The sequence below is a fragment of the Prionailurus bengalensis genome, chromosome D3 (genome assembly GCF_016509475.1).
Source record: "Prionailurus bengalensis isolate Pbe53 chromosome D3, Fcat_Pben_1.1_paternal_pri, whole genome shotgun sequence".
NCBI classification, from domain to species: domain Eukaryota; kingdom Metazoa; phylum Chordata; class Mammalia; order Carnivora; family Felidae; genus Prionailurus; species Prionailurus bengalensis.
Window position 1 is genome coordinate 21,070,311 of NC_057356.1, and position 15,120 is coordinate 21,085,430.

Below are 15,120 nucleotides of genomic sequence, written 5' to 3' on the forward strand. Positions count from 1 at the left end.
TGGGGTCCAACTCTTCATCTGAATTCCAGCCCTGAACTGATAGCACAGAGCCTGCTTTGGATTCTGTCTCTCCCTCTCTCAAAATAAATAAACTTAAAAAAACAAACAAAAAAAACCTGTTTTTAAAAATGCTTCAGTGGTTGAGAGACTAAAACCAGAATTCAAAATGGTAACCTATTAAATAGCTCCTTCAGAAGGGGAAAAATGAAAAACACATATGTAGACAAGAATATCCCCAAAGCAGCATTTATTTACCCACTGAATTCCAAAACATTTAATTTAGAAATCTGGCATTTCATAATCACCCATCTTGATTGACATGGGCTGACACATGGCGCTGTCAGGATACACAGGACAATAGCCAAAGAGTTACAAAAAATAAATCCATGATTCTTAAAACAATCGCAACCAAAAAAAAAAAAAAAAAAAAAAGTTACAGGTATCAAAACTTTAGATGCATTGCATTGAAAAAGAAGGTTTGTGCACATCATAATTTAAAGAGGCAAAACAAGGCGCTACTGAAACCTCACGTTAAACAGTTCATTAAGAAGCTGATGGAAAGGAGAGAGGTCTCTGTAATCAGCTTCCCTTAACAGTTTTCCATTAGCTGAAGAAAGAGGTGGGAGGGGTGAATTCATTTTTTGCATGCACAAGATGTACTGCTTAACAAAACACTATCAGCTTGTTTTAAATGGATCATTTAAATATCAACTGTAGCCTGTGTTGGCTAATTCTCCTTTCTAAACTTCCCCAATACTTTTGCTTGGATTTCACATACATTAATAGGCACAGAATGCCTCATTCAGAACCCACTTGTCTACACAATTCGGAAAGGGAGCCCCTATGGGCTTAAAGCAACCATCAATCCAGCAATGCCCATGAAGATTTATCTGAAACTGCTTCCCAAGGGGCAGGAGAGCAGATCTTAGTAGCTGTGCTGCCAATACAGATAGGTTTAGCACTAGATATTTAGTGATTGTGGCAAGGAAGAATCAGTGATGATGGGGGTGGTGGGTGAAGGAAGGGCCAGGAACCCAAAGACTCTTCAGTTGCCTTCTCCTGCTTCTTCATCCTGCTGGTCGCTCGTCCAGAGGGTGAGGTTGTCTCGCAGCAACTGCATGATGAGCGTGGAGTCCTTATAGGAATCCTCGTTTAGTGTGTCCAGCTCAGCTATGGCATCATCAAAGGCTTGTTTGGCTAAGAGGCAGGCCTGCTCAGGTGCATTCTGGATCTCATAGTAGAACACAGAGAAGTTGAGGGCCAGACCCAGCCGGATGGGGTGCGTTGGCTGCATGTGCTCTTTGCTGATTTCAAAGGCTTCCTTGTAGGCAGCCTCAGAAGCTTCGACCACACTGTTTTTCTTCTCTCCGGAAGCTACCTCTGCCAAGTAGCGGTAGTAATCACCTTTCATTTTCAGGTAAAATACCTTGCTTTCATACTGGAAATCATTGCAGTTCTTGATGAGGAACTTGTCAAGCAGAGCCAGGACATCATTGCACACTGTTTCCAGCTCCTTCTCAATCTTCTCCCGGTAAGCTTTAACTTTCTCCAATTTCTTTTCATTTCCATCAGCCATGGTTTTCTGCTCAATGCTGCTGATGACCCTCCAGGAAGATCGCCTGGCACCAACCACATTCTTGTAGGCCACAGAGAGGAGGTTTCGATCTTCATTGGAGAGAGGTTCATTGAGCTCTGTCACCTGCAAAAAAATCCCAAAAAGATAAACACTGAGATCTGAATCCAAAAATATTAGAAATCTTCCTTTGAATCTAATCAACACTTTCTCAAAAACAGGATCATGGACAAGCCACACTAGTATAAACAGAATACTTGAAATAAAATATTCAGTGATAAGGGATATGAGAAATTCATATTTAAGATGTTGCCTTAGTCTTGGTAGAGATATAGGGATAAAGGTAATCATGGAAAGACTGTGGTGGTACACAGTGGTGGATGAAAAAGTCCTGAGGTTCAGCTATTCTGCAAAAAGTATTGTCAACAATGAGATCAAACAACTCCTTTGCCAAATGTTCAAGGATTATAGACTGGAAGTACATTCCAGATTCTGCTTCCAATTGTATATTCTAAAAAGAACCAATCACACCTCCCTCAAACACATATTAATAGGTAAGAGCTTCACCTATGAGATCAAACACAGATCAAGTGGCCAGAGTTTTGCCCTGAGTGGTTACACAGATAATCCCACGGTACACCCAGACCTCCCCCAATCCAAATGGATGCATGAGTGACAGTAATGTGCCCCAGCCTCTGCTAAAAGGAAACACAGTTACTCAGCAGTAAGCTCTACTTTGACTTACCTGACAGGAAACCCTGACTGGCCATCGAGGATGGAAGCACCAATTATTTTAAGTGGAAATGTTAAACTTCACAAGCTGTAGCTTTCTTTAGGTAGTTCTCCATGATGCCAACTCCAAGCAACCCAGCTTATGTAGTTAGTAGAAAGAGCACCAGACTTTTGTGTTGAATTGTGTCCCCTTAAGTTATGTTGAAGTCCTAAACTCTGGTACCTATGAATGTGACCTTATTGGGAAACAGAACCTCTACAGATGTAATCAAGTCAAGATGAGATCATACTGTATTAGGGTGGATCCCAAATCCAATGACTGGTGCCCTTAAAAGGAGTGGGAGATTTGGAGAGACCTATGGAGAACACCATGTGATGATGGAGGCAGAGACTGGAGTGATGTGTCTACAAGCCAAGGAAGGCCAAGGATTGCCAAGACACACCAAAAGTTAAAAAAGAGGCTAGGAAGGATTTTTCCCCAGAGCCTTCAGGAGCACGGCCCTGCTGACACCTTAATCTTGGACTTCTAACCTTCCCAACTGCAACAAAATAATTTGTTTTAAGCTACCCAGTTTGTGGTACTTTGTTTGGCAGCCCAAGGAAACTAATACAGATGTGGAATCAGAAAACTTTGGTCTGGGTCCCCCAAAGCTGCTAATCTGCTAAATCAGCCTCTTTTAAAAAGTAGGGGGATTCCTTAATGTATATGACTTACTGGTAAAAGTCTTTAATTTTCAGAAAAAAGGAAAAACACTTAGGAAACCATAAAACACTAAGCAAAGAAAAATATTACTTAAACCATAAGGAGAGAACTCCTGTAAGTGAGGGGAAAGGGGGAAAGGCCAGGTGCAAAGGAGAAAGTTATTAACAGCATATTAAAACAGACAGGCTTTAACACGGATTGAACAGACTCAGCAGTGGAGAACCAGAAATTCTAAAAAAGAACCAAAACATTAACTCAAGAACATAAGCACAAATATAATCATTATGTGTAAAATTAGAAAACTTGTGCCAAGTTCTTCATTGTCTACCAGCAACTCCTCCCCACCAACATACCCTGGACAAGATAAAAATACCAACTCTGTCTTCTAATTTCCCCATTCCCGTCCCTATTACCCATACTCTTTTGCTACAGACCCCCAGCCGGAGATTGTCTCTCCTCCTCTGACTACTTAATCAACCCAACTCCACTTTTTTCTTCACTGTGGTCTTTGGTTACAGGCTGCCTCTGCCCTTCAGTAGGATGGCTGCCTGCAAACCAGGCTCCTCATTCCTCCTCACAGACATGAGTGGTCTCCACACTTTTCTCAATGATCCACCTCAGTCCAGGGCAGTCTTCTCTCTACTAATCCAAAATCCATACTCCCTTCGAATCCATTTGAAGACCTGTAACCCCACCAGTTTTCTCCTCCAGTGAGTTCCTTTAAACACATACATTAGTTCATTAGAAATATAAAGAGACTTTATATTTGTTAATTTAGTCTTTAAAGGAAGCAACCCTTATAAATCAAAATTCCATCTTGAATCCTCTGAAAAATCTCAGAATGTCTGAATCTTCTTGAATGACTCACTTTTTCAGGGCAATATTCAGTGAAACAAATATGAGGTAAGCACAGAATTTGAGCTCCTTAGATCCTGAAGTAAATCTAAGGCACTTGACATTAAAATGCAAACGATATCCAAAAAAATTTTTAAATAAAATAAGATGCAACAATATCCAAAGAGTCACTATATACTTCACCTTGTGGCTAATAAAGATGCTTATTAAGACTGCCACAAAGACCCAAGTTAACTCTCCAGAATGTATCGTTAAAACTGAGTGCATGTGAAATATGTTTATATATCACACACGGTGTTTGTACAATGGACAGTATCATTACTAAAAAACAAAACCACCATAAGACATCTGGAGTTTAGCCTGAGCTAGCTGTGTGACCTTGTCTGGGAATCAAAAGTAAAACAAGGGGTATCAGCCTAAACGATTTCCAAGGACCTCTTCAGCTCTAATATTCTAGGATTCCATTTTTCCTGAGCAACTATAAGAGGTGTGGAAAGGCACAAGGTTGATAATATTAGTTTAAAAGAAATTTGGGTGTATCCACAGGTTTCTGGAATGCATGCAGCTCTTCTCCATCAGGAATAAACTGCCCAAAAAGGCTACTGGGCAATATTTATCACACCTTCACAAGCAAAATCATTTACTAGGATTATTAGTGTTTATATAACAATCATCTGGTTTCCTGCCAGTCTGAATGAATCACTATCAGCATCAGCTGAGTGTGACTAACAGCTAAGCAAGCATTGTTCTTAGAACCCCAGCCAGGGCCTAACTAGGAAATAACTGGGTATGTTTAAATATAGTATTTTTTTATGCTCCTGGGTTACAACTCAGTTACGAAAGGGAAACCTATGGAAGGAAGATCATTTTATTACTTGATTGGATAACTAAAGGAAACTGAGCTTTCCCCACATTGGAAAATGATAGAGCAAAATGCAATCAAATGGCCTATTAAAATACACAGGACTTACAGCCAGTCTTGTTTGGTGACACACACTGCAAATAACCTTCATAAATGTTAGCACCAGTTCCCAACATTTTAAATTCTAGACTACTGGAGGCAGGAGAGCTAAGGCAAGTCTGGTGATATGCTAAGAGAAGCAGACACTGGGAGGCAATGTAGTATAATGGAAAGGGAAACAGCTACTAGTCCCAACCACAGCCAGATGGTCATCTGCATGCATATTCTATGCAGATGATTTAGTGCAGCTCTACAATTATAAGTTTCCAAATGGCTTCTAACTGGGAACATGAGGCAAAGACACAGAATTTTCAAGATAGAGAGACCTGCACAATGGTTCTCAACCTGCTTTCTACTCCAGCCAGTTTCAACACACCCTCATTTCTGCCACACATCAGCTGCCTTCAGGGTAGCCATTCCAGACACTAAGTCTTCATGTGGCTGCACCACATCTAAGGGGCTCCTCAACTCTGCACATAGCCTCTCTGCCTTTCTGTTCTGTCCACCTCCCACTCCACTTAATCCTACTTACACTCTTTCTGAAAACCTTAAATTGGTGGACCATTCCCATTTATTATAAAGGCCCATGTCTCCATCTCCCTTAAGGATTGGACTCCAGGCCAGCCATTTGACTGATGGCCTTACCATACTGCCATGGCTGTGCCAACCCCAGCCCAGAGCACTCACTTCCACCCCATTTTCTCCGCTCTGGGACTACACAGCAGTACTAGAAGTTACAAATAAGCCGGCAGGCTACTAACTCATTTATCTTCCTATGACACCATTCGCTTACTCAAAAATTCCTAAGGGCCTCCTCCCACTAACTCACCAGGCAATAAACTATGTGTTTGTGAATAAAAATAGATCCACTGCCAAAAATAGCACAGGGACTATTTGGGAAAACTTAAAGTTCTTAATCTGGGAAACATCCAACCTCAAAAGTAATACTGAGCAAACAAAAAATGCCACCCCATGGACTGCCAGGCCACATTGCCGAAGTCAGGGTAAACGTTATTTCTCCTGAAGGGCACTCCCATCCTTCAGAGCTACATGCACACACTACTATCCCATCTTTTATAGTTACCCACACTCACTTGCTACCAACAAGCTTGCTTTTGATATAAGAGTTTACAACAGGAAAAAACGACTCTCATGTATAATTAAGTAAAAATAACCACATCATAAAATCTTTAAGCTTCTGTGGCAGAACCTTGTATGTATTTTAAAAAAAGAAAAGAAAAAGAAAAAAAAGATGAGCCAGAGGAATGAAAGTTTTTTTGGCTGACTCTTCCCCAAGTTACTGTTCTCAAAGTGAGGATCTGGCTGGTCCCAAGCTGATAAAGCACCCACCTGTCACCACTTGCCCAGGCCTGGAAAGACCACTCCCTGTCCTCACCAGGGCAAGGCTGCAGTCCTAGAAAGCCAAAGAGAAGCTAAACTTCAAGCTCAGAGCAGATGAGTTCAGGTAGTTAATATCCACTTGAAGCTTAAATTAGTCAAAATAGCTACCTTTGTATCATGGAGAGACTGCCTTTTTCTTGCTCTTGACATAACTGAACATTTTTGTAAGGATTGGCAAGGATTAAACACAACCCATCTGAATGGTTACTGCATGCTACTATCCCTGGAGGCACCAGTGCTGAAAGCTTCAGAAGCTGTGCCAAGTTCCGATCGCAGGGAAGTGCCAACACCCACCACCACAGGGGAAAGCCGCTGCAGCCAGGAGTGGGAAGAGCACCCAAACCATGGGGCAGAAGATGGGTGGCCTCAACCAGGACACTAAGAGGAATTTTACCAATAACCTAGACAATGAAACTTTAGGGCCTATAGGCTTATAAAATATACTAAAAGCCATGTGGAGAAACAACTGGTACCAAGGATATGAAGCAATTTCTTAAAATACCACAAGTATAATTTAACATAGAGTCCTGCACTTCTTAATTCATAGCAGGAATTCAAATTCAATGAAAACTTTGTTTCTTACACTAAAAACCCCTCCTGGTCTTCAGAACAAGCAAAATCCAGATGTGTGAGTTTGCCTTTTACGTTCCCCTGCTATAGCTAAGACCCATAGGCAGTAGATTGTTTTTAATCAAACTTGGCAAAAATGGCTTACATCTGATAGGTGAAATTATTTGTTCACTAAACCCACTTGTGTAAAGGGCCTAGAAGTCAGTCACCAATGATGACTAGTATACCAGAATGTATACTAGAAATATTATCCCTGGGCCATTATTATACAGTGGTTAAAGTTACAGTTCTACTTTCCAGAGTTCAATTCTTGGCTTTACAACTTGACCTCAAAAAAATTAACCTCTTTAAATCCCTTTGTAAAATGGAGTTAACAACTATCCAGAGTTAATCCATCTGGAGTTGTTATGAAAATTAAATGAAAATGTACACATGGGAGTAACAGCTAACCATTTACTGAATGCCTAATTAGTAAAATGGTTAAGTTCCATAAACTTGGTGAATTGCAACACAGAAAACACATTTGTGGTACCTCCTCCTAAACCATATTTCTGGAAGCGTGACACTGCATTCTAATACTAATACGAAATTCCAGACAAAGCTCTGTGAACTGTTCACCATCTGAAATCCTTTTAATTCAGGCTACTGCAAGAATCCAGAACCTTCTCTTCTTCCTCAACCAAAATATGGCAAAGCAATAACTACATTACAAATGAGCACTTAGTGGGAAAGAGGACTCTCTAGTTTATTTCATATTTCAAACTACAGCACTCATGTGGCTTTAAGATTTCACACTAACCACAATTTTGGTATACCTCAAAATCATCTGTAGTTTTAATACCTGCAACACAGCATTATGTCTCACCCTGAGCTACTTAGCCGAGCTCTCCTTTTATATACCACCTGCTCATTCCTCCACTTCCCATAATCTCACAGCTGTTGGAATAAGAGCCTTTTGCCCCTGGTTGGGCCAAGTGCCTCTTCCTCTCAGACTGTTTCTTTAAGCTGCAGCTTTGTTTCCTACACTTAAGATTTTTATAGATATTCTTCAAGTCCTTCAGACTTTCTCTGTCCTTTGTCAACCTTGTAATCAACTATGTAAAAATGTTAAAACACACCATGCTATCCCAAATATTTTGATGTTTTTTAAATTCACAATTACTACTTCTATGTTTTAATATAAAATAGATGACTTACAGCAATAAGAGACATGAATGAATCACGTCTATCCATGAGTACTCACCGGAAATCTGGTTATTTACCCTCTTTCCTTAAATCATTCAGTCTAATGCACTGACATTTTTTATCCTCCTTTATAGGTTTATTTTACTTTCTCTTAAGATTTTAAAATACCTATTTTTCAGAGGTTACGATTTCTGTAAGGTCATTCCAACCCCCTCCTGGAAAGGACCTGGGTTCTACAATGTTTCACAATGCTTCTTCCCACTGTTGCATTCTTTGCAAGCTGCTAGGTATGCATGAGATGAGGAGATCTTGAAGATGCTCCTTTACTTCAGAAGCATTTCTTGCCTCTTCACATTATGGGGTGAGGCAGGGAACTGCCTTGATTTGAGGCAACACCACTGTTTCCAATATTTTTCTTAAAGCTTTACTTAAAGCATGATTTCTCTTAAAGCTTACCGACACCATCCTCCAGGTGACGCTGGTAGCACAAGGAACATCAATGATTACAGACAGGCATTATTAGGTGACCATTTAAATTATAAAGAAAACAGAAAACAAGTTAGAATGAAGACTGAAAACTGACTTGATATTAATACCAACATTACTAGTTTTACATTTCAAAGGACTTGAAGCAAAGTGATGTTAGGTTTCAAAATTACAAGAGTGGTGGCATCAGAACATCTCCTCACTCAGGGTCTACTTACCTGCCCTTCCACCACCCGAAGAAATCCCACATAAATCCAGAGGGTTACTAGAATTCTCTTTTTCCAGAAGCTCTACTTTAGGTCTACAATATTAATAAAATGGGACTGAGTCTTTTCCCAATAACATTAAGTATTTAACGCACAAATATCAAAAGATAAAACATAAGAAATGGTCTTCCACTGACCCCTGCCAAGTCCTTTCCAAAGAATATATTCCATTAATTTAGGTGACAAAAAAAAACTTGGATTTTTTGAAAGGAGTTACCTTGAGGGAATGGTTTATCACAATTCTCAGATGACATAATGAAAGCTTGGATTGATTTTTAATGCTGGATGGCTTATCCAACCCATCAATCATTTAAGATACAGCTATTACAGATTCCCAACACATGGAAGGGTCCATGAGTTTGCAAAATGCTACCTTAAAAGTCTCAGAGAAAAGCTGTGAACACAAGTTTCTAGCTTGCTGCAGTAAAGCATTATTCGAGACTGCTTACGAAAAGCAGAAAACCAATCTTTTTCTCTCCCCAAATAGTTTATTTCATTCTGGTTACATCTCTCAATCCTTTCCTTACTTTCCATTTCACGTTGCCTCAGATTTCCCAGAGCTCCAGAATGTCCTTTGTAGTCATTTTTCCTTAACCTCAATTCACCTTTATTCAAGACCAACTCCTTTATTCCCACCCAAAGGGCTCCTAACACTGAGGTCTTCAAGCCCCACTCACAAGGTGAACGAGGACCTCACTAAAATGTCCAGAGAGGCCTCAGCCTGCACAATCCCAGTACTACTCTGTTACTGGGGAGAAGAGGCTCACTCAAGTGTGACTTGTGTGGACAGAAGTGACTCTCTTATCCCAAAGAAAATTAAGCTCAGAACTCCTTCAGAGGAAATGGATTCCGTTGTTTCTGTAAAACCTGCAAAATTAATAGATTTTACATTTGTGTCCTTAAAGAGGTCCCCCTAAATTACAAAGACTTCAGATCCCAGACCTAGATTGTCCCTGGTTTAAGACTATCTAGCCTGTGACAGCATGCCAGTGCTCAAATTGGGATCACCAATGAATCAACAAATGAGTGGTAGTGGTGCTTTTCAAACACACTTAGGGCAAGGTGTAACAAGAATAGTACAGGAAAGATACCTCTTCAACTGTCTTTCTTAGCTGGATACTTCTAAATATTGACCTCAACAATGCATTTCATATGATATTAATATCAAAAGCCTGAAAAGGTTTTCAAACGATTCTGAAATTTTAGGGAGTCTCTCCATTTGTAGATTTCTAAGAAATCTCACAAGTCCAGCAAAAGGACAAATGAGCCATAATTCAGGCCAGTAATTGTCAAGCTTCAGCCCGCTAAAAATTGCCATGAGCACTGGTTAAGGTGCATTTCTGAGTCCCAATCCTAGAGTTGCAGAATCTTTATGTCTAAGGCGGATCCTCCCAGGTCTCCGGAGGATGTACACTGGATGAACATAGCAGGCTGGGGGCCGCCAGCTGTAGCTGTACCACTATGTGACCTTGACGCAGAGAAGTATCGTTCATTTAGAAAAAAAACGTAAAATAATGTTAAGAGGCAGGGACAGTGCGAGGATAACCAGAACTCTTAGTCTCAGAAATGCAGGTGGTGTCTAATCCACGGTATTTGCTAGGGTGTGGCTGGGCACGACTCTTTCACCGGAAATCAAGCTGCAGAATCAATCTATAAGGATCTATGAGGATCTCGGGAAGGCAAAGGCATACAGTTCTGTCTCGCCAACAAGTCACGTCTCATTTTAATCTCCAGGCAGATGCTCCCCACGTCAAACCTGGTAATCGGGCCCCACACACCCCGCCCCCCCCCCCGCCCGCGTCCACGTCTAGACTGCAGGGTGGGGGGTCTTCGCACACAAAGCCAGACCCCGGGTATGGGAAGATGGAACGAGAACGATTCCGGCGAGCAGGGCAAAACAGATCGGAATCAGACACATTCAGGTAGTGGCAGAGAAAACCAGGAGAGACAGGGCGCCACTCACTAGGTGATTCTTTATTACAAGTTGGGGTATGGAGGAAGGCGAGAGGAAGGTGTGCCCCTAAGTTGAGCAGAACAGTCTAGAACGAGGAATGCGGCTCTCACGTTTCCTCGGGCACCCCCTCCCCCAACCCAAGGCTCCAAGCTGGGATGCCGCGACCCCTGCCCGCCCGAAAGGGGGCACTATCCCCCGCCCGCAGGAGGGTATTGTCACCCACCCGTCCCCGTGGGGCACCATTCCTCCCCGGAGACCCCACCCGGGCCCGGCCGCAGGAAATGGCGGGGCGGGCGCGGGAAGCGCGGGCTGCCGGCGGGCGGCCGCGCCCAGCGAGGTCGAGGGGTCGCCCAGGGCCCGGAGGGAGACGCCGCCCGGCCGCCCATCCCTCCCCTACGCCGGGCCCCCCAGACGGCCGCCCGGCCGCCCGGCCTCCCGGCGCGCTCACCGCCTTCATGGCGGAGGCCATGTCGTCGTAGCGCTCCGCCTGTTCGGCCAGCCGCGCCCGCTGCAGCAGCTGCTCTCGGTCCCCCATGTCGCTCGTGGCTTGGCCTCGCCTCACTCCCGCACCACTCGCCCGCTTGCCCGCCCGTGCGTCCGCTCCCTGGTTGCCGCGGAGGCCGCCGCCGCGCACGCGCACTGGCTCGCCGGCCGGCCGGAGGCTGCAGGCTGCAGGCAGCGCAGCCGCTCGCGCCCTCTCGCTGGCTCGTCCCGCACGCTGTGGCTCGCGCCACCGACGCCGCCAAGGGAGGAGAGGCGGCCGCGCGGGGCGGGGGGATGGGAGGACGGAGGACGCCTGCGCAGTGGGAGCAACCGGGCCTGGCGGCGGAGAGCGGCGGGAGTGGGAGGGGGGGAAGGGCGGGCCGGCCCTAACGGTCTATTTCAAGGTGACGTCACCTACTATAAATAGCTGCCGCCGCCACGGCCCCGCCCGAGAGCTGCGCAGGCGCCCTGTGAGTGCTGCATTTTACCGCCGCATAGGTGGAGGTGGGAGAAGGGAGAATGGGGTGGGGACTGCGGAGCCCTAGGAGAGGGCGCGGTGATGCGGTTGCGTAGGTAGCTCAGTGTCACAGCTCCTCCTTGAAGCGCGCCTCTGAGGCCAGGTTGGAGATCTGGCTTGAGAAGTTCCCAAAAAGCAAATAACCCTACTGTCCGGAAAAGCCAGGAGGCCGTGTGCCCCGAGGGGCGGGCCGAGACCGCCCTCCTCGAGCCCCCAGGCTGGTGGACCGGGCCTTGGGACACACGTTGCGCTTGGGTCTGCACTGGCCTTGGCCGGATCAGATCCGTCTTTGGGGACAGCACCCCTCCCGCCACCCCCAAATACACATTCACATACAGCGGGCTTCAGAGCTGCGCTCCCACCTTGAGAAGTGATTTTGGGTATACTGTGCCTTCCATGAGAAGAGGGACAGACTAGTCTGGCTGTGATTAGTAACATTCAGCACATACCTACTAGGAGCCAGCCCACTGCTAGGCCTGTATGGACATAAACATTTAATCCTCACAACCCACCTCACAGGTGGGCACAGTTGGTCTCCCCATTTTTCAGAGTCAGATTAGTGACTCAAGGTTACACATCCTGTAAGCGGTGGGGCAGATCTGAGTTCAAACCCAGACTGAACATCCTTCTGTGGCAAAGGGGGGGTGGGGTTGGGTGGATGGGCTGGCTGCTCACTAAGTTCATCCCAGTTGTGGCATTCCGTGCCGAGGGTCCCTCATCCCAGGCCTGTGGCTGGGCATTGGACAAACTAGGAAAATTCCAATGGCTAAAACACAGCCCCACTTAAGTACAAATGCCAAGGGCAGCACGGTAGAAAGGACCTTAGGTTCTCTGAGAATTTTATTGCATGCTCAGCATAGGGGGAAGGAGTAACTATAGAATAAGTAAGATACATTCTCTTGTCTCATAAGGTAGATCTAAATACGTGTAAGTACAGTTTAGCTGGACCCTGAGGAAGATGAGAGTCAGGGAAAAGGTATTAGGAGTGGGGTCCAGCAGACAAAGGCTTGGCAGCAAGGATAGAAACAAAATCAAAGATGGTGAGAAGACAGGCCTGGCAGTGGGCAATGAGGCTGGGCAAAACAAGATCATGGAGTGTTTTAAATGCCAGCCTGATTATTTGAGTCATTATCCTTAGGTAACTGGGAACCAGGAGAGATGTGGAAGCCATATTTCAAGCCAAGAATCTTACTCTGGGGAGTAAGATGCATTTGAAGGGAGAAGGGAGGGACTGATTGGACCTTAGTTTTACCATCTGGAAATTGGACTCGAAGGACTGTCAAATGCATTGTAGAATAGAAATCCTGAAATGCTCGAGATGGCAGGACACTTAGAGTCACTGTTATCCAACCCTTTATCCCACATAAGGAGAAACAGAGCTCTGAGGAGGAGAGGCTAGCCCCAGTTTGCACAGTGAATGAGCAGAGATGGGTCCTCCATACCAGTTCTCCTGCCTCTGGGCCTTTTTCTCCCTGCTGTGATTCTAAAATGAGGACCTCGGTATCCATGATACAGGATTTGAATGTGAATTTGGGAGAAGGCCTCCCACCCCAGGTTCCACCATGCTTTGAAGAGTCACCTTTGCTGACTACAAATGGAATTGAGGTTAACAAACCAGGCTGATCTTTCCCCTGGTGGATATCTTTACAGAGCATGGTAGATAATAATTAATTGTCCACCCCGCTCTCCATGAAAATGGGGTTCCAGTGAGAGGTGGGAGGAGGGCCAGCGCTGGGGGATTTCTATGATTCCTTCCATCTCTTAGAGAAATTAGAGCCTTTCTAGCTTTTCTGATCATGTTGGATTCAGATTGATTTCAAAACAGTGAAAATTAGGTAGACTAGAGCATTCTACTTCTAATTTATAAATGTCAAATGGGAGACACTTTGGTTCTCCCATGAAGCTTTTCTCTCCTTCTCACCCAAAAGTTCAGTGTCTCCACTTCCTCACCTCTCACCCACCTCTGAGCCCAGTGCACTCTGGCTCTGCCCCTATTCCTTCACCTAGGCAGCTCTCATTGTGGCCACTAGTGGCCCACTGTTGTCAAATTCAAGGTCATTTTATAGTCCTCACCTTCCTGGCCCATGTGACTGCTCTGCGCACAACTGCTCATCCCTCCTAGACAGGCTCTCCTCTAAGGTTCCATGACCCTGCATCCTCCTGGCTTCGCTCTGCTGCTCTGCTGCTCCTCTTCTCTGGTCTGCTGTATGAGCTTGTCTTCTTGGCCTACCCTGAAATATTGGGGTACTACAGGACTCTGCCCCAGGCCCTCTGCTCTTCTTACTCTGTCCTCTCCTGGGCAACCTCATCCATGCCAGCTCTTGAGGGAACATATGCCACATTCCCAGCTCTGGCTAAGGAGCTTTGCAGGAATGGGTATATTTTTTCCTCCTCAAGATTCCCCTGTAAAGTAGGTACAGTTTCCATCCCCATCCTACAGATGAGGAAACTGGCTCAAAAATGTCCCAGGATTAAAAAAAAAAAAAAAAAAGTTCCAGGATTTGAATAGTCCACAGCTGGTAATCAATGGAGTCAGGATTTGAACTCAGGTCTGTCAGACTCCCAAACCTGATGGCCCAACACTTCCCTGTGGTGTCAGCTGAAAAGGGCTCAAGGTGTGACTCCCTTTCAGGGTCATTCTGCTTGTAAAAAGTACACATAAACCTTGCTACCTGTAGGCTACACTCTGACCAGCACCCATCTTCACCCTTTGGAAAGGGCTGCCAACTCCCATAGCCTCGTAAATAAAGCCCAGGGTAACCGCCTTGGACAGGACATCTACTCCCAGAGCTCTAAGTCCCATCAATAAATGTCACCTTTGAACAACTCCAAAGAGAGTCCCTGAACCAGGTAAAGGGGACTAATGATTAAGGCCAAACACACTGGTTGCCCAGAGCTCAAAGCAAATCCTCAGTGCAAGGGCCAGTTCTGCTGCATCCACATCTGGTACAGGGTCTCACTCAGACCAGACTGTCCCTGGCTACCTGAGGACATGTGAGTGCTGTGATGAGGAAGAAGGATCTGGACTTAGTTTCAAATTCTACTCTATCAGTTACTAGCTGAGTACCACTGGGCAATGGCTAATCAATCATTGGGCCCAGGACTAATCACACCTATTTCTTAGGGTTGCGGATCAGCAAGAGTTCGTATGTTTCTCACCTTCACAAGGCCAACACACGGGAGGCACCAGCCATCACAACCATACAATAAATAATTCCTTGCTGCATCCCAGCCTGAGCCAGGGGTAAGGACTGCTCCTCCTTAAAGGACTGGATTTCCAAAGCAATGCCAGAACCCTCCTCCAGAGCCCAGTGAATAGGTGACCCAGAAAAGGCACGTCCTGGTTTTTTTTTCCTTGGGTACTCTGGGACACTCTGAGCTCCCTGAGAAGTCTGGACACCAAGGGACATACTACAAAGGAGACCTGGGTATTG

The 15,120-nt window shown here is 45.0% G+C and overlaps 1 protein-coding gene across 1 annotated transcript; it reads right to left on the reverse strand.

The window, feature by feature from the left end:
* Positions 1–230: 230 nt before the first annotated feature.
* YWHAH (tyrosine 3-monooxygenase/tryptophan 5-monooxygenase activation protein eta) lies at positions 231–11,559 on the reverse strand. Its single transcript, XM_043557933.1, has 2 exons — positions 11,135–11,559; positions 231–1,699 (listed from the first exon to the last, which is right to left on the reverse strand). Exons 1-2 carry the CDS (start codon positions 11,219–11,221, stop codon positions 1,046–1,048), a joined length of 741 nt encoding a protein of 246 aa, XP_043413868.1. The 5' UTR covers positions 11,222–11,559; the 3' UTR covers positions 231–1,045.
* Between the last annotated feature and the right edge of the window lie 3,561 nt (positions 11,560–15,120).